This window comes from Quercus robur, chromosome 9 (genome assembly GCF_932294415.1).
Source record: "Quercus robur chromosome 9, dhQueRobu3.1, whole genome shotgun sequence".
NCBI classification, from domain to species: domain Eukaryota; kingdom Viridiplantae; phylum Streptophyta; class Magnoliopsida; order Fagales; family Fagaceae; genus Quercus; species Quercus robur.
In genome coordinates, this window is record NC_065542.1 from 362,982 (window position 1) to 387,492 (window position 24,511).

At 34.7% G+C, this 24,511-nt stretch overlaps 2 protein-coding genes across 2 annotated transcripts; both read left to right on the forward strand.

The window, feature by feature from the left end:
* The first annotated feature begins 3,295 nt into the window (after positions 1 to 3,295).
* Positions 3,296 to 6,348, forward strand: LOC126699335 (GDSL esterase/lipase At1g71250). The gene is made up of 5 exons (XM_050397090.1): positions 3,296 to 3,705; positions 4,584 to 4,711; positions 5,086 to 5,331; positions 5,520 to 5,775; positions 6,014 to 6,348. The coding sequence occupies exons 1-5, from the start codon at positions 3,432 to 3,434 to the stop codon at positions 6,235 to 6,237; spliced, it is 1,128 nt and encodes a 375-aa protein (XP_050253047.1). The 5' UTR covers positions 3,296 to 3,431; the 3' UTR covers positions 6,238 to 6,348.
* Positions 6,349 to 7,814: 1,466 nt separating this feature from the next.
* LOC126699628 (DNA repair RAD52-like protein 1, mitochondrial) lies at positions 7,815 to 10,265 on the forward strand. The gene is made up of 4 exons (XM_050397568.1): positions 7,815 to 8,175; positions 8,284 to 8,321; positions 8,431 to 8,525; positions 9,811 to 10,265. Exons 1-4 carry the CDS (start codon positions 7,871 to 7,873, stop codon positions 9,952 to 9,954), a joined length of 582 nt encoding a protein of 193 aa, XP_050253525.1. The 5' UTR covers positions 7,815 to 7,870; the 3' UTR covers positions 9,955 to 10,265.
* The last annotated feature ends 14,246 nt before the right edge of the window (positions 10,266 to 24,511 follow it).

Genomic DNA, 24,511 nt, shown 5'->3' on the forward strand with positions numbered 1-24,511 from the left:
AATTGATAATTGGTCCCAACAACCTAATTGGTAACCTCTTCGAAGTAACTGTACCAAATTTGACTATGTCAATGTCATGTGTTTTTGCTGCAGACGCTAGCTACCTTAATTAATTGCCTCTTTCTACTCTCTTTAACCACTTTGCATTTCATTAGATTTTCATTTTACACCACTCGTTACTTATTAGCATTCCAAGCATTAGTTCTGGTTTTTAACTACCTTCACCTTTCTAGTCGTAATTTTCTCGTTTTGCCACTTTTAGTGCTTTGAGAAGATTTATTTAACCAACAACATTAATGACCTGATCTAGTGGGGGAAAATATTGTTAGAATATATATATATATATATATATATATATAGTCATCATACAATTGCTTGGGTAAACAGAATTTTTTACTTGGTTAATAGTAATTAAAATAATTAAAACAACATTTTTAGACCCATTGGTTTAAGTTTTTAGGTAGAAATGATATTGGTTTCCCCGTCTATTGTTTCCAATTTGGAAGCCATGTCTTTTTTCCTTTTTTGCTAGGTAAAAGTTTTAAGGTAATTCAATCCTCAGATGTGTCCCATTATTGAAAACGGATGTTATCAACTGGACCAAAGTTCATTGGCATTTTTTGTTTTTGTTTTTGTTTTTGTTTTCTGCTTTGGTTACGTTTATATTTTTCATGGAAATTATATATGCCTCCAGTTATCAAATCTATATCAAATCCTCCAGTTCCAAAAAGGATATGAAGCTTGGTATTTCTTAGCATATTTTATTTTGTGTTTGTGTTAACTGCTATGATCCCACTTGTATGTGCATATTGCGTGGATGTAACTCTGTATCTGCAAGAGAGGGAGAGATTTTTCTTGATCCAGCAATTATTACTTTGAAGAAGAAGAAGACAATTTAAAGAAAGCTTCCCCATTTTTAACCCCACGTTTGAAATTGGTTCAAATTAATATATATATATATATATATATATATATATATATATTCATCCAAGTCTCCATACAATGAAGTTGGCCGAAGAACAACAAGGCTTCATCATCCTTAACCAGTCCTTCAAAATCATATGAGAAAGTGGCCTTATTCATAAAGATAAGGACACTACTGCTACTTCTACTAATCTAGCTACTTCCTTATATACCTCAGAATTTATGTTGTGATGAAAAATCTGTCACAGTAACACAATAAGACAAGGAAAGACCCCTGGCTTAATGACTGCCCTGACATTATAGAGTCATCGGTCTAATAAAACAAATAGGATTATTGGTATGATTATATAAACATAACGTTGAATCTCAAAAAATTTAACAATTAAATTCAAAATTTTCAAGTTGCATCTACCACATTATCGATTCATGAGATTTTCAAAATGTATCATTAGTAGGGAATGAAATAGTCTAGCAAAAAAGACTGACAAATTGAAAAAAAAAAATGATCAACAATGATGACAACAAATTTCATAATTTCACATATTTAAACGAGATTATGATTAGTGTAATATCACTTTTAAATAGAATCGCATCTAACATCACTTCTATTCTATTGTACACCAACCACAATGTAAAATAGCGTATTTACTCACGAAGTTGGTGATGTGTTGGAACTGAACACATCTGAAGCCTTCAGTTTGCATGCCAAGCGGAATCATGCAAGAAAAGGATGTCCAACCAACCTTAAAACTTGTTTTAGAATTACAACAATTTCACAACTATCTGAAATGACAAGTTTTTGAACCATACAACATTACATTACAACTCCAAACAAATAAAACATAGGTTTGAGGGAATGAATAACATTGTTTTACAGACCACCTTCGAGAGATGACAAATTAAGAAACAGAATTAAACCAGAATAACGGTGCCCATGGAAAATAAAAATCACGACCAATAACCTCAGCTAGCTTCACCTTCTTTTTCTTTTTTTCTTTTTTCTTTTTTTTTTCCCTTATTGTATGTGATAAAATCATAAAATGCTGAAAGATGGTTTTAACATTTTACCTCTATTTCAGTTCTTACCTCACATAATTGGGTCGGGAGACCATTTATGTTATCACTTATTTGTGTAGAAGAATGAAGTGAAAGTTTGTGTCAAATCAGATGTCTCATTTCACCATTATTTGAGGACTAACCTATCTATGAATATCCTAGGTAGCCTAAGCACAAATGCCATATAATGCTCTTATTCTTTGCTACAATATCTGCACTGGCAATGGCATTGATGATTTTGACATTTAAAGGAAGGCTTCTTTAAAATGGTGATAATAAAATTCAACTTGAATGATAGTGGCCATCACATGACATGAGTCTCCATGTCTTTGTGGGCTATAATAGCAAAGTATATATATATCATTGATCACCGGTACCCTTTCCAAACATGGGAAAATTAAGACCATGGTGCGAGAAATTATAACATCTCAGTCTCAGTCACTCTTAGCTTTAAGATTATAACTATATCAATCAAAGAATATTTGAGATGTCGTGACTTGTAACTAATTTTTATTATATCAAAAGGTTTATTATGGATTTAATTTCTTTTGGTTTTAGAAACTAATCAAGTATAAATTAGGAATTGAACAATTTGAATTTATGTATCTTTATGTTTTTCAACATTAATCTAATGTATGCAATATCAATGGTGTAGTGACCATATTTTATTTAGGCTTTATTTTATTTGAGGAATGGATCACCAAGCTTATTCTATTTTTTTTTTTCTAAATAATACAATAAACTTTTAATTTATAGTTTCTGCTTCATAATAATAATTTTTTATGATTAGATTCAAGATAACATATTAGTGAACTTTGGATTATAAAATTAATAATTTATGTATTATTTAAATTCTATTTTTAAATATTTTTGTTTCTTTCTTAATTTATTATGTTTATCTTATTTGTATTGAAATGATAGACAGAAGAAAAAAAAGAATATACTCAAATAATTATTTTTAAGTGAAAAATATATTTATCAGTTAACTTGACCCGACCCGACCCGTCAAACACTGGTTATTAATTTTTGTAACGTGTTTCAGTCTGACACATAGCCAATTGAATCATAGGTGAAACCGCGACCAGTGATATATCATTATGAAAGCTTAATCTAGAATGCTGAGGAATATCAATAGAAAGCTTTTTCATGCGTCTTTGCTTATGGTCTAGAGAAAGCTTTACATAAGCAATGCAAATACATGCAGAAAAAGACATCGAAAATCTAGAAACAGCCAAACCGAACGTTAAAAAGAGAGTCCTAAAGTAAGGATAAAAGGTATACACAAACGTAGCATATCATGGGCGTTCCTTACATCATCTACTTAGCCGTTTCAAAATGGAAAATCACCTCCCCTAGTTCTAAGTCTCACCGCCACCTACCTTTTATATATACATGCATCTTCGATCAGAGTCTGTATTATTATTATTCCTTTTCATCATCTGGAAATAATAATGAAGCAACAAGTAGAGAAAATGGTTAAAATTTCCAATCTAATGCTGTGGCTGTGGGTCACCGCCACTATGACGATGCAGTGCTCAAATGGGGCAGCTGTCGCGCCACGACAGGTTGCAGCTTTGTTTGTGTTCGGAGATTCCTTGGTTGATGTTGGTAACAACAACTTCCTTAGCTCCTTAGCTAAGGCCAATTACTATCCATATGGCATTGATTTCACTGCTGGCCCTTCTGGGAGATTTACCAATGGCGAAACCTTTGTTGATATGCTTGGTAACTTTTCTTCAGCCTTGTTACTAATAATTATTTTGATACGCACCAAATGGATTATATTGTATGAGTGTTGGATCTCACCAAATGATATATATCAGGCATTATTAGGTTGATTTAGATTATATAAATGATTATGAGAAATTCTAATTATAATTTTTGCCTAGTTCTTTTGGAATATATATATATATATATATAACACAAATTTAACTAACGCTAATATAAACTTTACAAGCTTATATAACACGAGATTAAATTCTATAAGGACATGGTGTAAAACCCATGTTTTACCCCTCCAATCCTAACATGTCATATCATCTTATAATATATTTAAGAATAAACACAATCACGCTTAATCAATTCTAATACCCATATATAAATCCAACAAAATTGGGAATTTATTGAAATGTTATTAGACGTGGTAGGATGTATTAAATTTTAAGTAAAATACTGATGTGGCAATTATTTATTGAAGTTGCAAAACATGGATTTTACACCCCATCTTTATAGAATTTAATCTCATAACACAAATGTAACTAATGCTAATATGAGCTTTACAAGCGAATATAAGGAACTTTTGTTGCCAGTCTTTTGAATATAACGAACATATGACTAATACTTACTTTTTATGACCTCGTATAATATTATTTAAAGTGACATCTTCATTATCCTGATAAATTCCTTGGATTGTGACAATAATATCATTTTAGGCTGTCATATATGTATCTTTGTTGTCCCCCACCTCTGATATACCATCTGATGTGAAGTTGCTGGACAAAAGTGGATTGATCAATATGGCAATCATTTAGAATAAAAGCTTTTATTGACTAGAAGAACAAGTATGACCGAAGCTCATTTTGATGTGAATTTTTGGTTGGCAGGGAGGATGTTGGGGATTCCATATCTTCCAGCTTTCGCAGATCCCACCACATTTGGTACCCGAGTTCTTAACGGAGTTAATTATGCTTCAGCAGCTGCTGGCATCCTTGATGAGACCGGCCGACACTATGTACTTCAATTAATGCATTTAAATTAATTATTAGCAACTTTCTATTTAATTTTAAAAATAAAAAAATCACAGCACACCCTTGGTGCGATGGTCACTCCACAAGGATAAATGCTTGTGGAGTGTGGGGGGCAAGGGCCGGGGTTTAAGTCTTTAGGAGGGAGCTTTACACACATATACACTTAGATTAGGCTAGAGTAGAATTCTATCTTGTATAAAAAATAAAAAAAAAAAAAAAAAAAAAAAAAAAAAAAAAAAAAAAAAAAAAAAAAAAAAAAAAAAAAAATAATAATAATAATAAAAGACAGTTTGGATCTAATAAACAAAATTCTCTTCGAAAATTATATTTTTGCTGTAATTGTGATGCTCGAATGCAGGGACAACGGTACAGTCTGAGCCAGCAAGTGGTGAATTTTCAGTCCATCACATTAAATCAATTAAGAACAATAATGAATGGGACGAACCTGAGCCAATATCTAGCAAAATCGATAGCAATATTGGTGTTTGGAAGCAATGACTACCTCAACAACTACCTCTTGCCATCCCTCTATTCTTCCAGCTACATCTATAGCCCCCCAGATTATGCAAACCTTCTACTCAATCGCTATACCCGCCAAATTTTGGTATATTTCACTATTTTATTTTCTCTATCTTTTTTCTCTTTTATAAATTCAATGAATCATTTAGAATAATATGGGTCTTTATATATAATTAAATACAATAAGTTTGGAGACTTTAACCTTAATTAATTAATTGTGTGGGATTAGTGAACAATTAATTTATATGAAATGGTTCGTTGCATGCATTGCAGGCATTGTACAGTATGGGATTAAGGAAGTTCTTATTAACAGGAGTAGGACCGCTTGGTTGCATCCCATACGAGAGAGCTAGTGGTCAAGCCCAGCCAGGAAGGTGTGTGGATTATGTGAATCAAATTCTTGGTAACTTCAATGAAGGGCTTAGATCGCTGGTCACTCAGCTCAACACCAACCACCCTGGTGCAATGTTTCTTTATGGCAATACTTATGCTGCTTTTGGAGACATCATTAACAGCCCTGCCACTTACGGTAAGTAAATTAATTACTAGCTATATATATCAAGCAAAGAAACGCATTAGATAGAATTTATTCACTTTTTGAACACAAATTAAGATGCTATATATATGTACACATAAAATCTCATTGGCAGCTGGCCAAACCAAACCCAATCGCTTGTTTACTTTGGTGTCATGCATATATAAGTCCCGGTTTTAATAGTTTCGTGTGTAGCAAGCATTTTTAATAGCAAAAATTAATGTTATTTCAGGGTTCAGCGTGGCTGACAAGGCTTGTTGTGGAATTGGGGGGAGCTACTTGGGACAAATAACGTGTCTACCATTTCAAATGCCATGCCTAAATAGGAGCCAGTATGTGTTTTGGGATGCTTTCCATCCCGGAGAAGTTGCTAATGCCAACCTTGCTTGGAGGGCTTTCTCCGGTTCGCCCACTGATTGTTACCCAATCAATGTTCAACAAATGGCTCTCCTCTGATCTCAAATACTATTATTAATTCTTGTATTATGTCATGTCATGTCATGTGTGAGTTCGTGTGACTCATGAGTTCTTGTCTGCTACAGTATGTATGTGAGCTTGAGCTATAGCGTGAGCCTGTTTTATTTGTCATGTATGTTCAATAATTAAATTCAAGGTTCAGTTTGCAATTTTGGCATCTATATATGCTTGTATGTGGAACTATTGTGTAGTGGAAACCATTTCCTTTTATCATGTAACTCCCTTTGGGGACTAGCAAAGATGTTTATTGAGAACCCTATCTCTATGGAAAAAAAACTTATAGGTATGTTTGGTAACTATTTTTTCCCTTTATTTTCTGTTTTTAAAAACAATTTTCTATTTTTAAAACTAAAAAACTTGTTTGGTAATCTAAAATTGATAGAAAACAAAAACTGTTCTCAAAATTCAATTTGTGAAGGAAACTAAAAACATGTAAAAGGCTGTTTTCAGTTTCTAATTTTCAAAAGTTAATGAAAATACTCATTTAATTTAATGAATCTGTTTCATTTAATGAGTTAGTATTAAAGTTCAAATCCTAGTAGCAACATATTTTAATATTTTCTTTTTTTTTTTCCTTCAAAAAACTACTTTTTTTAATTTCAACTAACCAAACATGTTTTTTATTTCAAAAATACAAGAAAATTGTTTTTTTCTTTATATTCCCAAAAACAAGTTTTTGAAAATAGAAAACAAAAACTATTACCAAATATAACCTTAGATACTCAAGGAGCAATGCTCCCTCCTCTCACATGAGGGGTGAGCCCCATGGGTGAGGGAGCATTACTCTCGGAGCATGTAAGAATTACCCTTATGGGCTATAATGAATTTATAATTAATTATTATTTGAAGGTTCCCATGGCCATGCTTGCAAATTTCATACAAATATCTTTCACAAGCAATGGTCTATACGTAGACTTGTCCTACATATGAGGCTCATATGAATTTTTTTACCCCCACCCACCCCCCCCCCCCCCAAAAAAAAATTGTAAAAGAAATACATTTACTCTTTTATTTACTTTTACTTTAATGGTGAAATTAGTAGTTAAGGTTTAATTTTTATCAAATTAATCAAAATGAGTTGTTTTACCCAAATTTGTTAATAAGTAAATCCATTTAAATATTTTTTTAAATAAAATAAATAAATACTCATCAAACAAAAAGGATAAAGTATCTAGTGAGTTTAATTTTGTAACTAAAAAAAAAAGCTTAAACGGTGTTACTTATTTGCTAATAGATTTGAAGGGAAAGACCCAAACTCATGTTTACAAAGTGAGAGATTTACTAAAAAATATTAAATCTTATGGATTAATATGAGAATTGAAAAGTAAGACTAAAATGAATCTTAATAAGTAAAAAAAAAAGGTGATATAGTATAAAGTAGTAAAATGCAGGCCTTTATTGAAAACAGGCCTAGGCTAGGATGGGCTGGGCTGGGCTGGGCTGGGCTAGTGGGTTTTTATGGGGCCTAACCTAACCCAGGAATGGCCCCCTTTTTCAGTGAATAGTGAATAATCCCCGCAAAAGAGGGACTTTGAAAATCTGTGTCGCCTTTTTGATATTTTGTCCCCTGAAAATTGAAAAGAAAGAGTGAAGAGGGAAGAGAAAGAAAGAAATGGCGTGGTTGAGCAAGAGCATGAAAATGGGAAAATCAAGTTCAAGTGCTTCTCTTTTGAAATCACTGTTATGTCGTCCTCCACGCTCCTCCTATTCAACTGCTAAAAGGTCATCTAATTCGTCTTTTAAGGAAACACACGACGTCGTAGCAGAAGCAGAAGAAGAAGTAGAAGCAGCGAGTGCGAGTTCTGGAATCAGTAGGCCACTCTCTGAAATCCTAAAAGAACTGAACAAGAGAGTGCCCGATTCTCTCGTCAAAGTCCTTCGCTCCGAAAATGACTTCTCCATCAAATATGTTCCCTGGTTCTCTCTCTCTCTCTCTCTCTCTCTATCTCTCCATCAAATATTTTCACCTAACTTTAATCTTTATTTTTTATATCTCTTTTTTATTTTATTTTTGTTTTTGTGTAGGCATGTTATGAATCGGATTTTGAATTTACATGCTCCGGGTATTATTCTTTTTATTTTATTTTATTGTTGTTAATATTGTTCATGTTTCTTTAATTTATCTTTTTCTTTTCTTTAAATTAAATTATGATTTTATTTGTAAATATATAGAATGGTCGGGAGAGGTTCGAAGCATAACGTATTCAGCTGACGCCAAGTCTGTCTCTGTTGTTTATCGTGTCACTCTCTATGGGACAGATGCTGAGGTATTATTATTCGAATGTTATGATTTTTATCATCATAATGTATAATACGATGCCAAACTGAAGGTTTCCCATTTCACAAAATAGAGCTTTAAGATGTGCTTGGACCTAGCTACAAGCTTTCAAAATTAAATGAACTATTTATTTATTAATTTATATACAACAAATGAGATAGTCTAGTCTAGTCTAGAGAGGGAACTTGAATATATAGCTGCAAACTCATTATTTCTTTCTTTTCATTGCTAATGCTAGGTTACACTTACACATGCCTCTTATACTCACACCACCATTCACCATACTCGATCTCCAATCCATCTCATTATCGAGGGAGGAGCAATTAGTGTGTCATTTGAGGCTGCGCTACACCTCATTGTCCAACCTACCCAATTTGTCTTCAAAATTAATTTCACATCTTTCATTAAGCACCAAATACTAAAGATTTAGATTAGAACCTGATTTTCCTTTATCAAAAATAAACTCATCATGGTAAGAATGACATTTGCATCTAGTATTAAGGGAGAATAATCAGACAAATTTAGAGTTTGCAAGCCATTTTCTTGATCACTGCACTTCTTTTCCCATAAATTGTTTTTTTCCCTTCTTCTGACTGAAAGCGCAAGATAGAGAAAATAACAATGACAACTTCTGTATATTCATCACTTGTGAATTACATAATCTACCTTCCATTTATAGAGGAGACTTTACCCTTGAAGAATATCACATGCGATAAATGAAAATGAAATAACTAATTTATAACAAACTGCAACTACTTCAACAACAGTTTGTTACAACTGAAATCTAACTTCAATGCTAAAGCCCGTGCGAGTGTGACAAAGCTAATCCCCACCTGCAGCAAACTTTTGATGGTTAACTTCTGGACTGCTGCTGCGTTGAGCACAAGATGCAGGACTTTTCTGCACTGTTGCATTGTTTACTGAACTGCTCATGTGTTCTGCACTGTTACAATGCTTGCCTGATATGCTGCTGTGTTTTCCCTCTCTCTCTCTCTCTCTCTTTTAACTAACATACTTCTAGTTGATAATCTTTATTTTGTATGACTGACACTGTATTTGCATTGAACATGAAGACAATAGCAAGTTGGTTTAGGGCTTTCCACAAATGTCCTGTTAGCTGAAGCCTTAGGGAAGTGTTCACCTTTTCTCTAAAGAAAGTCTTATGATAATTTCATTGAAAATAAAGATATGTGTTCAGTTGCTTTATTAGTGGTGGAACAGAGAAAAAGAGAGGAGCTGACAATTTTTTTTTTTTTTTCTCATGCTTCCACAAGATATATAGGGAATCGACGGGAACTGCTTCAGTTGATGACACAGGTTATGGGGATCCTGTACAAAAAGCAGAAGCAATGGCATTTCGTCGAGCTTGTGCACGCTTTGGGCTTGGGCTTCATCTATATCATGAGGATTTGTCTTAGCAAGAAGTTAGGCTTGTGCAATGCAAGTCCGAATTGTATCTTTTTTGATGTAGGGGAAATCATGCTAGATGTGGATTGGTTCTTTTTGTTGTCGGGATCAAGATGATGGTTTTGGAAAGCTGAAGAAGCGGCCTATTTTGAATCTAGCAGACGTCTGATATTGAAGCATCAGCCCGTGTTTAATTAAGCAGTTGTTTAGTAGTTTGTGGTTGGAAATATTAGTGATTTAAATCCCTAATATATCCAGTATCTTTTGTAGTCATTGTTGAATCGCTCAATCGGATGAATGTAAGCATATTTTGCTTCCTTAACATGTTCACTCAAGCAGATTTCCTGAACTTTCTCAACCAACAAAAAAAAAAAAAAGGGTAGATTTCCTGAATTGTTGAATTATTTCCAATAATTTTGCTGGAATTTTATTATCTGAACAAAAGTCCAATTTAGATATATATACTTATATTGCAAATGTGTTAACATCACTTGAGACAGGGATGCTTTCATACTTACATGGCTAATGGCTTGATGCCAAAACAGCTTGCTTTGCTACTGTTAGTCGCTCTTTTTTTATCCTTTGGTTCTTTTTTTTTTTTTTTTTTTTTTTTTTTTTTTTTTTTTAATCCCAAAATATTTCGGAGCATTTCATGTTCTATTTGTTATGAGTGTGATACCTAATATTTGGTGAGAGATGTGTTGAAAGAAGCCCAAACTCTTATCAGCCCAGATATATTTTTTGGGCTGAATCTTATTAGACCAAAAAAGCTATGTTAATGCCTTTTCTTAAAAGGCCCACACAAAGCATATCCAATTATTTGGGGCCTATTATTTCCTTGTATCTTTTTATTATTTACACATGGCTCAAGCAGGTGCAATTTTTAATGGGGAATTTTGAAGGAATGTGATATGGGCGGTAAAAAGTTGGTCTATTTTGAGATCTTACCCATGGACTCAAGAGATAGATTTCGCGAAGTGGGCTTGGAACACTTGCAAAGTCTATGAACCCCATGAGCAAGTCACAAAAGAGAACCTACTAATCTGCTATATTTTCCCAAAATTTCAGCCTAATAACCTAAAACCATGAAAACTATTTTGATATCATTAAACGCTAATTGATGCAGTTCCTCAAATTTAGCAGGTTCTTAATGGGTCGTTTCCCCTATAAAGTTAAGCAAAGCTAGTTAGGCCAACCAGATTAACAAAAAAATGGTAGTAAACCAGATTGTTATAATATCCCAAAAAGCCCACAACTCAAGGTTTCCATTCTTCCAAAAACCCACAACCAAAAACTTCAATTCTTAATCAAAGATGGATATTAGACATGCTCGTGATCTAATATAAAGTCTTGTCCAAAAGTCATGCATTAATAAGATTTTATCTACCTCACTAACCACATTTATACTTCTAACTTAAGCCCAAGAAGTAGTAAATTTCAAAGTTGCTCTTGTGCATATACATATGGTAGTAAAAATAATGCTCTCTCTCTCTCTCTCTCTCTCCATTTCCTTTGTATTTTAATTATAATAGAGCAAGGGTTATTTTTAACTACTGTCTTCCATTTTTAAGTTATTATCTTTGTGTGGTTCTTCACAAGGCATCACTAACCTCTATTTTTTATTTGAATTTGACTCCTTTGTGTCTTTGAACCCAAGTTAAGGCCTGAAATTCCTTTAGCTTGACATCACAAATCAACCCCAATAAGATATCTAGTTGGATGCTTTTTAATTGTTAAGAAACAAGTCTAATGAAACAAATTTATTCATAATTTTGATGTGGTTTATTGTGATTGCTTACATAATAAAAATGTTAAGAGATATCAAGAGTCTCCTCTAGCGCTACTCCTTAGTAGATGTGCCACTCACTATCTTGTCCACAAACAATATCATCATTTCAAAAATTTTAGTCCGACAACAGTAGGAATAGCTATTGTTACAATTTTAGTCTTTTTTTTTTTTTTGGTAGAAGGGAATTTCATTAAAGAAAAGAACTAAGGGGAACAAGGCAAATTAGAAGAGTATCTGCTATGGAACAAACGAGCTCTATTAGAGCTTAACAAGTCCAACAGACCCACAGGCGGGTCATGAAATAAAACAAAAGAACTATCCTATTGAGATCCTAACCGAGCCAAAAAATCGGCACAAGTATTAGCCTCATGGAAACAATGACTGATTCGGACTTGGCCAATCTGAGATATCAATTGTCTGCAATCATCAAGGAGAGGCAATGCACAAATGATAGCACTCGAAGAATTAGCCAGGAGCTGAACAACGGCCTTTGCATCAAGCTGAACATCCACGGCACTCAACTACATTTCATAACAAAGATTTAGACCATCTCTAAGCCCCCATTTCATAACTGCATTCCATCCACTAGTGTAGTCATCATCCAACTGTAATGGCCACAGTTTAAGCAATAATCCATCAACAAACACCATTGTATAGTGCTTCCTTATGGCACATTCTATTTTCAAGCTTCCATCTTAAACTTGAGGGGATATTAAAGGCATCAAACGTTAATCGTAGTCAAAGTTTAAATTTGTTAATTAAATAAGCACAGTTCATATATATTTATACCTAATCTAGTTTATTGTAGGATTTAGCTAGGTCAATCATGTTATTTTATTTTATTTTTGTGTGTATTCGTATCTCTCTCTCTTAGTCCCAATCCATCAACTCTTATAATAGGAATGAAAATTTGATACTCAATCTCAATTCTAGAAGCCTCCCAAAAGTTTCAACCAAAAAAAGAAAAGAGAAAAAGACTCATACCAGAAATAATAGAAAAAGAGGCAAATGATAATAAATAAATAAATAAATAAAAATAAAATAAATGGTACAAAACAATAGAAGGCAAGTGGGTATGAGTGAGACTGAGCTGGAAGTGGGGTCCACAGAAGATGTGGAAGGGATAAAGCTGATGGACAGGCATGTGCTGGAGTCGGTCACACACACACACACAGTGCCGTACTGCAGTCCCCAGTTCCATGCCTGGCACTTGCTGCAGGAGACCCCTGCTCCCTCCCTTCTTATTTAACGTACACATACACATCATATTTCATCAAACAAACAAACAAAGAAAACAATTTTGATTAAATTGGAAGAAATAGTATACTGTATACAAGGAAGGAGACTATATAAATAAATAAATATAAAGAGAGAAAGAGTAAAATAGAGTGAATGTGCGTTGTCGTATGGATGATTATCACTTTTATTTTTTGGTCAAAGAAGTTGGAGACAGCTGCCCTAACTGCCAGATCATACCCCACTCTCTTTTAGTTCCTACCCTACTCCTCACGTGTACTTTCTCCCCTGGTTTTTTTAAAAACTAAAAACAAAAACATCCATTATTGTCCCTCTTCATCTCACGGTTCGGTTAATAACTCTGGATAATAATAATATACACAGGTTAAAATAAGAACTTAAGCTCTATGTCTATGTGCCTCACCTCAATCTTTCATGGTAAACCTTTTTTTTATTATTTATTAATATCGTCATATTGAAGGATTTCTGGTAACTCCCTCTCTCTCTAGTATGAAATGAATGATATGAAAGGGCCCTTAATTAAAGCTCCGTTAACTTTTTCTTCAAACCTAAATGCATTTGTTTCTTTCTCTTATTTCTCTACTGCCATTCCGTTCCTTTTTTATCTTTTATTTGTCCGACAAATGTGTCTCACTACTATTGGAATATTTGGATGCATTGCACAACCACACCTCTAAAATTTGTAAGGGGTCAAATCATAAAATCATTACCCTAAACCTTAACGTCCTCGACAAACCGACAACGTAATACTCTATATGTATAACTGGTTCACCACAAAACACATAACACAACCAATTATCAAGTGCTCTAACTTCTCTCTCTCTCTCTCTCTCTCTCTCTCTCAATGTTTGTTATGTTATATATGTAGTAGCTATATCTATATTGGGAGGGAACTCATGAAGTTACTCTAATCAAGATGTCTTCCTAATGTCAGATCCTCTATTGATGCCCTTTATTTCATTGAAAACCAGCTCCCAACATATATAATTACTATAAATTCAACAACTTATCTATTTCGGCTACCTCATTAACTTCACCTCATCACATTTACTGCTCATTAACTTTTTCGAATACCCCCTCTTTGTTTAATCTTCTCGAAAGAAATGCCCTACTGGTATTATTGAGTTTAACCTGTAGGTACAACATTCTTTTCTTTTCTTTTCTTTTCTTTTCTTTTTATATATATTTTATTATTATTATATATATTCTTACAAGTGAAACTTAGAAAAATTGGATGGAAATTAAAACCAATAATTTTCACTTCATAAGTTGAAGTAAATGCTCACACCATAGGTGGAGCTAAGGAAGTACCAAGGGAGCCATGACTCTCTTAGCTTTTGAAATTTTTTATTTTTTATTTTTTTTATTATTATTATTTTACATTTGCTAATAAATTTAAAAATTACACAAAAATGTATTCGCCAGCCCTCCCGAAAAAATTTCCTGGCTCTACCACTAGCTCACACCATTCTTATCCCATTAAAAGAAAAAATACATTCACTTTCTATTTGCATGTTTAATTAGAGATGCACAGTGGATAACAATAATCCTGCGATATTAGTAATTAACGTAGTTATAATAATACTTTTAGTCGCATTTTCGCCCTCTTGATTTAATGAATTATTTAGAGATAATCCTCTCTAATTTGAGGGTTAAGACAACTTTAAAACTATTAAATAATAACAACCAACCGGCAATATAATAGATGTGTCATGATGTCATCATCCCTTTGGGAACATATGACAGATTTATCTAATAGGTAACCACATGATGCTATATATTACATTTACAGTCACTCGATGTAACCAAATATGTGATCCATCTCCCTTTAGCCTTAATCTTAAGTACTACAACTTTGTTGCTGAGTAACAAGCCAAAGATTCTTGTCACTTTATCGTTTTAAAACAATCAGAAAGGGATAATAATGTGGTGTATTGGCAGAATTGTCAGAAGGTAAAAGGATAAAGGAGAAAAAAAAGCAGTTCAAATATGAAAATCCAAAAAAAAAATAATAATAATAAATAAAATAAATAAAAAATGGAAAATAAGTACTCGTCTCTTTATGTAATCTAAAATTTATATAATGTAATCTTATTTAAATAGAGAACTTAAATGTAGTACATTAAAGTTATATAATTTTAATTTGTGCTAAGTAAAATAAGTTGAATAAATAGAAAAAAGAACCGGTTATATACCAAACAAGCTTAGTTTTAGTGTCTATAATTTGAGAACAGCTTATTTAGTTAAAATTGAAAATTTTTTATTGAAAATAATGTAGATAAAACTAAAAACTAGTTGAAATAGTATGATGGTACCTAATAGTACTAAAAAGTGCAATGAGATCCATGAATAATAACAAAAAAAAAAAACTGAATAGTAGCAAAAATAAGCTAAATCATAAAAAAAACTAGGTTTTTCAGTTAATGCCTAACACAACCTTAATTAGGCGAACTGGTTGGGGATATCTATTGGTGATTGTTAACAGAAGAAAGCCGCACATGCAATAGTATAGATTGGCCTATATATGTATATTATATGTATGTATGATCATTCAATATGGACCTGGGGAGTGGGACCAGTAATAAAAACTGGCAGAGGATGACTAAAGTTAGAACTTAGAACAGCTAATAATCTCTTCCATTGATAATTGAAAATGATATATGTAATGTAGCTAGCTAGCGACGTCTCACGTATTTTGCAATCAAAGCTTAACACCCTATATATGTCTCTCGCTGACCCCAAACTTACATTACCTACTACTTCATCATGTGACTATTTGCCCATATTCTCTTTCTCTCTCTCTCTCTCTCTCTCTCTCTATTCATATTTTGCTACTTCCATTAAATTATGAACTTCAATATAGGCCTAGACATTATTGTATGAATTGTTGGGTTATACGTGTGAGTATGACTTATTCATAACCTACAAAGAGGTCTTGAAGTACACAGAAAGGTAGAGACTCACACGTGAGGGAGAGATTGTTGGGTTACACGTATGAGTGAAGTCCCACATTGAATAATAATGAGAAGAATGAGTAGTTAATATAACATAATTGAGCACATACCCATTGGGACTTAGACTTTTTGGGTTAAAGTGTGTCTCTATATGTTATATTAATTATTCAAGGAAGCTCCTTAAGGTATTTATATCTCCCCAACATGAATTATATCTTACGTGACTCATAATCCTTTTTTGTTTTAAATTATTTATTTAAATGAGATTAATTAAGTATATTTAACATTTGTTAACCTTAAAACACTAATGAATGAATGTTAGTATTGAGTTTATTATATATATACAAAATCCAACAATCTATTACTATGGCCTATTTTTATTAGGGAATCTCATCTCATAGCTGGGGTTGGCTTTGCCTACGCCTGTTTTAGTTAACTTAGCTTTGAATTTTAAATAATTATGCATTGATTTTGGTGTGGTAGTTGATGTAAAGACTATAGTCTATATAGGGGTAACAAACTTAGAAGAAGGTTTATAAATGGCAAAGTGAAGGGTGGTCTGTCGTTTTACGATCGATCTCTGAATCATTACCAAAGACATGCCTAGCTAGTTTATTAATTAAATTAACATTTAGTACACAAATGGATGTTTCTGGGACCTCATATTCCTGTCTTGAGATAGTATAAGCTGACCCTACTGACAAACAAGCACTAACTAGCAAATTATCCTTCAAAATAAGTTGGATGAAATGTATGCCTCATATAGAAAAATTTTCCCACATAAATTTATCAATATGTCACTATCCAACAGATAAGATGGTTAGGACCATACATCGATCATATTGATTGGCTGCTAAATGAGTAGCAAATTTGGGTTTCAACTAACTAATTAGCAACTTCTTACTTCTTCGTATATTAAATGCATGAAAAGGGACCTACAAACCACAAGATGCTTAATTCCCAATATCCACAACCTTATGACATGCTACGACAATAATTTCTCATGTTTTAGCTAATTGTTCTGTGCATTTACATGATTCATCCTTCTTGATAAGTTATTATACTTATTTTCAAATTATAATACTTTAGTGTATGTGTATTGGATATATTTTTTGTGTGTTCAATAGTCATATGTCTTGGATTTATTAGTACTTATCTAAACCTGTTTGTAGTTTTTGAGCTTCTTTGCAATACCATACAGTCAATCAAATGACTTTTCCTTAAACTTTTCAAATTGACCTTACTCATTAATTTTGGCTCAGGTGTTAACATTTAATTACAAATTGAAGGAAAAGTAGTAGGTATTAGTCTATTAGATGACCCTTTTTTTTTACTTAATGTGCATTCAAATGAATGCTTTGAATAAATTGAGCTATCAGATAATCTATGATACATCAACTTTGACCAAAAAATAAAAACCAAGATAGCTAGACCACAGTATTCCAATTGGATGACCAGTTACTTGTTTGTACCATGTGTTAGTTGTGGCTCGACCTTCTTAATTAAGGTAGGAAAAGTCAGGAATTTAAACTTTAAATTAAAACCTGGTCATAGAAATCCTTATCCTTTCGGCCAATGTTTTCTAAAGAAGCCGGTAAGTTGTTACCGCCATGCGACATAAAATATTTTTTATGGACGAATGTTATACGTTTCCAACTTTCCATTCACATTGACTTTACTCATAATAATGAGCATTTGTTCATGCTCTGTTTTGTTTTGTTTTTGTTTTTGTTTCTGTTTTTTTTTTTTTTTTTTTTTTTTTTTTAGATCGTTACAATATGTTGTTGTAGGAGTAAGGGCCCAAAATAGTATATTGGATCTTGGGCCATATCCGAGAGCATTGATAGGTCCAAGGAGAAGCTAATAAGTTGTTAAATTTTCTCAATTAAAGTCTCAAAGATGGGGAACAAGTGAAAGGTTGTCCGAGGAGGAACTCCTTCTCGGATATGATGAATGTAGTTCACAATACATACTCCATCAGTTAGTGTAATCCTCCAAGAAGCTCTCATGATAGAGACAAGCCTCATGAATATACGAGAAGGAAGGAAACCTAAAAATATCTAAGGGAAAGCTACCATCACCGCATTAAATGCACTGCAACTACTTTTCTATCCTCATTTATGTGGAGAGGACTTTTGAACAGCGCTACCTTGACTACCACAACTCACAGAAAACCAGAGAGGGTGTCTGATGGGACAGGTACTTAAGTAAGGGATCGAATGATCAACAGGTGTAGAGTGAAGATGATCCAAAGGAGGATATATAAGATGAAAGACTCATCATGGAGAGGAGATCAGAAAAAGAAAGAAAGAACATTGTAGCAATCTAAATTTTCTCTGTATCCAACTGTGATCAATATATACAATTGTGATCTCCTCGGACTGGAAGTCCATTGACATCAAAAACTTCTTATTTGTGTTTAATTGTCATTTAATTCAATACTAGCCGTTGTTCAACTCATTAAAACCTAGTTCTTTGACCCACTCTCTACAAATTTATTGTATTGGGCTCATTGGGCCGAGATCCCACATATTTTGGACTTGGACCACAAATCGAGACCCTACAATTGGCGCCGTCTGTAGGAAGAACTTGTATGATAGTGAAAACAACAGTCAACTATGGCAAATTCAGGCTCACATCGGGAAAAATCCATAGCATCTCAACGTGAAAATCCTTTCGCCAACCTTGAGCTTAGGAGAGATTAGGAGGGCAGCGTGCACGTTACGCACACAAGCAAAAGCTGTTCTCGAGTTGGGAGTCACGTCTCTCAAGAACAACACAATAAAGCCATGCAAAGGGAAATCGACCAGCTTAAGAAGAAGTTACGCCATGCACAACGAAAACGAACTCCCATCCCGTCTGATTCCTCTTCCGACGATGAGAAGGATAGCGGTTATCGATATAGATCAAGGATTCCTCCTAGCGAATCCTTCTCATATGAAGAGGAGCATCATAGTGAACGTCGATGCAGAAGCCCCATTCACAGAGGATTGGGAAATGATGTGATGAGCAAAGCTTTGAACCAGATTGCCAAGTCACCATTCACGAATAGGATTGAAAGGGTAGCCCCTCCTCGGCGTTTCCATCAGCCAACATTCACCATCTACAATGGGCAAACAGATCCGGTGGAACATGTGAGTCATTTCAATCAAAAAATGGTTGTCTATTCCAAGGACGAAGCCTTGATGTGCAAAGTATTCCCATCCATTTGGAACCCGTAGCAATAAGATGGTTTAATGGCTTGAGGACGAGTTCAATAAATTCCTTCAAGGAGCTCACTCGGGCGTTTGGCTCCCGTTTTATTACGTGTACCAGGGTCCCTCAGCCCTTAGACTCCCTACTGTCTTTGTCCATGCGAGAAGGGGAGACCCTGAAAACATACTCGAACAGGTATTGGGAGATGTATAATAAGATAAAGGGTAACTTTAAGGACATCGCCATCAGTACCTTCAAGAGTGTCCTCCCAACCGAGCATGGTTTAAGGAAATCCCTAATAGGAAAACCAGTTACCAGTCTGCACCAGCTTATGGACCAGATTGATAAGTATAAAAGGATTGAGGAAGACCAGTAACTGGGTAAAGGAAAGGCTAAAGTTATCCCTCAAGAAATGAGGGATTTCAGGTCGAACCGATTCAATAACAACCGGCATCAGAGAGATTTTGTTGGACAATCAGGGTCTACCAACACCCAGACCGTTAATGCAGTATTCCGAGAACTAGTGCATCAAGTTCTAGAGAAAATTAAGAATGAGCCATTCTTCAAATAGCCAAACAAGATGGTCGGAAACCCCTTGAGACGCAACCAGAGCCTTTATTGCCAATATCATCAGGACCAAATGCACACTACGGAAGACTGCAGGAATCTGTGGGACCATTTGGACCAGCTAGTCCGAGAAGGGAAGTTGAAGCAACTGTGCACCATTCTAGTGGTCAAGCGGGGCAAACAAGTTCGGATCCCCGAAGAGATTCTTCTTCAAGACCTCCTTTAGGAACGATCAATGTCATCTTCGCTGCCCCGGTAAGACCGGTTCATGTCCCTCCAAAATGATGTCTGTGGCTCCGCTATCATCCGAAGATAGCAATTCAGAACCAAAAAGAGCCAGAATAGAGGCCCCGCTGGTTCTGGGCTTCTCGGGCGACGATAAGATCGGAACTATCCAACCCCATAACGATGCTTTTGTGGTCACACTCAGGATAGGGGGGGTACGATGTGAAAAGATTGTTGGTAGATCAAGAAAGTGCTGTCAAGATAATGTACCCCGACCTGTACAAGGGATTGAATCTGAAACCCGAGGACCTAACAACATACGACTCCCCACTAGTAAGCTTCAAGGGGAAGATAGTTACTCCAAGAGATCAGATTAGATTGCCCATACAGACCGGTTCGGATGTGGTGGAAGTGGACTTCATTGTGGTGGATGCTTATTCACCTTATACGGCTATTATGGCCAGGCCTTGGCTTCATGCCTTGGAAGCCGTTTCTTCTACCCTTCACCAGAAGATGAAATATCAAAAGTAAAAAAAATAAAGCTAAAAGGGCTAAATCCCCTTCCAAAGAGACTGATCCTAAAGGTACCCCACCTGGATCTCCTACCCAAGTTGGACAATGAAGACCATCGCTCCACTCCCCTAAAACAATCAAATAGTCATCCTTCATGCCCTTATTAGACTTGGGGAGACAGGATATCAGCCAGACGACCTCAGACCGGGACTTGAGGTAGTATCCCGCACCAGTGAGCTTGTGGCACTCATACATTTGAACCACATCGTGCCACGTGAACCCTAAGTCCAGCTGCTCGATTAGAGTGTCTACGCAACCCAAGACCCTAAATAGGTTAGGGGCGCACTGGTAAGGGGTCAATTTGTGGTTAATCAAATAGCCCCTGGTTATCTTACCCATGAGAAGTTTCATTCCTCCCTCTATGAAAGCAATCATGGGAATAATGACTTGACCCACGTCCCTATTAGTAAGTACTCGGTCCGAGGGACAGTATTCTAAAACCACCCCCTATGGGATACGATACTTAGCCCTAAAACCCTCCATACCGGCCGGTGAGTCTACTAAGTACTTGACCCTACCAATCAAACTAAACAGAAAGGCCGAGAAGAAAAAGAAGAATATAAAAAAATAAAGACTTATGGTAACACGTGTGTTAATCTCTGAAACTTTCAGAAAATTTTTGAAGACTTTTTATAGGAAACAGTTATGGAGACTCAAGAGTTTAAAGCGTTTTGTAAGACGGGGCACTGGAATTCTTTGAAGCTCTTGAGGATTTGTGAAGAAAAGAGGAAAATGGGTTCTCTCTAGGCTTTATATAAAGGGAGAAGATGAGTGGGAATACTCCCGTTCAAAATACTAGGAAAAATGTCAGACATTGGATTGGCGTTTCACCATTGGATGCGGGGGACATAAAGTTGTCTAGAGTAATTAATAACGCCTCGTGGACTACAAAGCGTCAGTGATAATTGTGAGGCATGTAAAACCACATTCTCACACGTGTAAATCAGAAAATCAATTGATCTTATCTCTTAAAAATCAAAACCCCACTTTTTCTCCTCAGATGGGAGAGAAAAACTGGAATTTTCAAGGGCTATTGTAGGGACAAGGGCCCAAAATAGTATATTGGACCTTGGGCCTTATCCAAGAACATTGATAGGTCCGAGGAGGAGCTAATAAGTTGTTAAATGTTCCTAATTAAAGTCTCAAAGATGGGAAACAAGTGAAAGGTTGTCTGAGGAGGAACTCCTCCTCGGATATGATGAATGTAGTTCACAATACGTAGTCCATCAGTTAGCGTTATCCTCCAAGAAACTCCCATGATAGAGACATGCCTCATGAATATACGAGAAAGAAGGAAACCTAAAAATATCTAAGGAAAGCTGCCACCACCGCATTAAATGCACTGCAACTACTTTTTTAGCCTCATTTATGTGGAGAGGACCTCTGAACAGCGCTACTATAGCTACCACAACTCACAGAAAATCAGAGAGGGTGTCTGATGGGACAAATACTCAAGTAAGGGGTCGGATGATCAATAGGTGTAGGGTGAAGATGATCCAAATGAGGATATATAAGGTGAAAGGCTCTTCATGGAGAGGAGATCGGAAAAAGAAAGAAAGAACACTGTAGCAATCTAAATTGTCTCTATATCCAACTGTGATCAATATATACAATTGTGATCTCCTCGGACTGGAAGTCCATTAACATCAAAAACTTCTTATTTGTGTTTAATTTCCATTTAATTCAATACTAACTGTTGTTCAACTCATTAGGACCTAGTTCTTTGACCCACTCTCTACAAATTTACTGTATTGGGCTCATTGGTCCGAGATCCTACATATTATGGACTTGGGCCACAAATCGAGACCCTATAGTTGCTAAACTCATGGTTTAAACTCTTTCCCCCACTGTGGTTTCCAGCTAACTCTACTAGTAAAGTCTCTGATGGTTGTATAAGAGATCTAGAGTTCAATCCCCACCTACACTAAAAACTAATTGGTGTCTTGGTTTAATGATAAAGAACTATCATCAGGAGCAAATGCCATAGGTTGAAATTCTCTCCCAAAAAAAAAAAATAAAATAAAACTATTTCCCCCACTAAATCTTCAAGCATTTTGTGCGTGAAGATGTATAAATTAAAGTATAGGGCTCTTGGTTTGTGATCCTAAAATAAGCTAAAAAAATATTTTCTATTGTTTAACTCACATGAAGAACAATTATTTTTTCTTATAATTCCAATAATAATATGAAGAAAAAAAAAACTATTTATAAAAACATACTGAAAAATTAATTAGAAAATGACGGGTTTAAGCAAAATAAGTCATTTGAAAAAAAAATAACAATTAGTTGACACCTGTCAACAAAGAGGTAACAAACCATCAACAGTCATAAATGACTAATTTGTGGAGAGAAAATGGGGTGAAAAGAAAGAGTTACCATTGTGAGAGGTTTTTTGTGGTATTTCATTTATTTGTGGTGATTTATTGAGTATAACCTTTCAGAAAACGTTTCTGGTTCTCAAAAAGTGGAAAAGATGTTCTAATATATTTGTCTTGTTTTTCATTGACACAACAAAAAAAAAAAAAAAAAAAAAAAAAAAGCGTTTTCCTTTCATGTAAGTTTTATATATCTACAAAATAATGATATTAAAGTTTCACCGTTGCCATGGTTTCTTCATGCAATGGAGTATAAGTAGATAATAAATGAATCAAGTTGTTTATAAATAATTTAGGCTAAACTTGATAAAAATATCGTTCATGTTTGTTTGTTTATAACAAGCAAGCTTAAGCTTGTTTAATAAACGAGCCAAGACCAAACAACAACAAAAAATTAATCATGAATAGGCTCATTAACAATAAGACTTAATACAAAACATGTTGAGTTTAAGCTCGTGATAATAAGCTTGATATACATATGACAGATCAAACTTATCTTACTAAGGCTTTAGTTAATTAGAAGCTCATGAGATAACTTTTCCAAACCAAAATTGAAGGGCTTTAATTACTCTTTCTTTTTTATTAGCCAGCGACATGCGACAATGTCCATGAGTACCATCCTCCTCTTTAGTTAGGTCTTTTCTTCTTTTCCCATTCCCATCTAATCAAACCACATTTGAACTAGATTTTCCAAGCTCCTCCTTCCCCTTTCCTCACCTTACCAAATCACTATCTATTTTGTTTGTTTTAGTTCAAATCCCCACTTCCCCTAGCTCAATCACCTCAATGTCATCATCTAGTGTCTACTTTCTACAACCTAAAGTTGTAGGCTTCCTCGGCTTGTTTACAGTTTGAAATATAAAAATTTAGTACAACAACAATAAAAAGCTTTAATTTGAGGTTAATTCGTTTACGGCCCAAAAAAATATCTCATTACAATAACATTACACTTACCCTATGTTTATACTTAGAATTGTAATATATTCGGATCACCTCCATTTTTTTCTCTCTTTCCCATCCCCGAAACTTAGAAAGTGTAGAGACAAAGCTATGGTCCCCCAGTTGCCAAAAGACCATGCGGAGGCCGAGGTGACCATAAGACTAATGGACTATACAAAAAAAATTTAATGTGAAAAAGAGGTACACTGAATCACACCCTTTTATAATTTATTTATTTATTTATAATTAATAGTTATGCAACATTACTGCTCCAATTGGACCGTTGACCGTTGACTTTCCCCGTGATTTTATCCCTCCCTCCGTTTCCAAATTTGCCCGTTCCGTTTCTGCCACTACGTTACACATTCCAAGCAATGCAGTTTTCTATGGTAATATAGGTGATCATGAGAACAACCTTAGGACTAATTAGTCATTGCAGTACTAGCCTTAAATAATAAAACCAAAAGTGCAGCGATGAGGGATATTGAGGGACATAATAATAGTAGAAAAACCCACACCCACGCTCATGATTGCGCGTGGTATGGAATAATATAAGGTAATGATATTCACGTAGTAAGCACACATTATAATGGGCGCGTGAGAAAGTGAAGTTTGGAAAAATAATGTAACGAGGTGGGGGCTACTGTTTTGTATATAATTCATGTCCGTATTATGAGAGCCCCTTTCCTCTTTT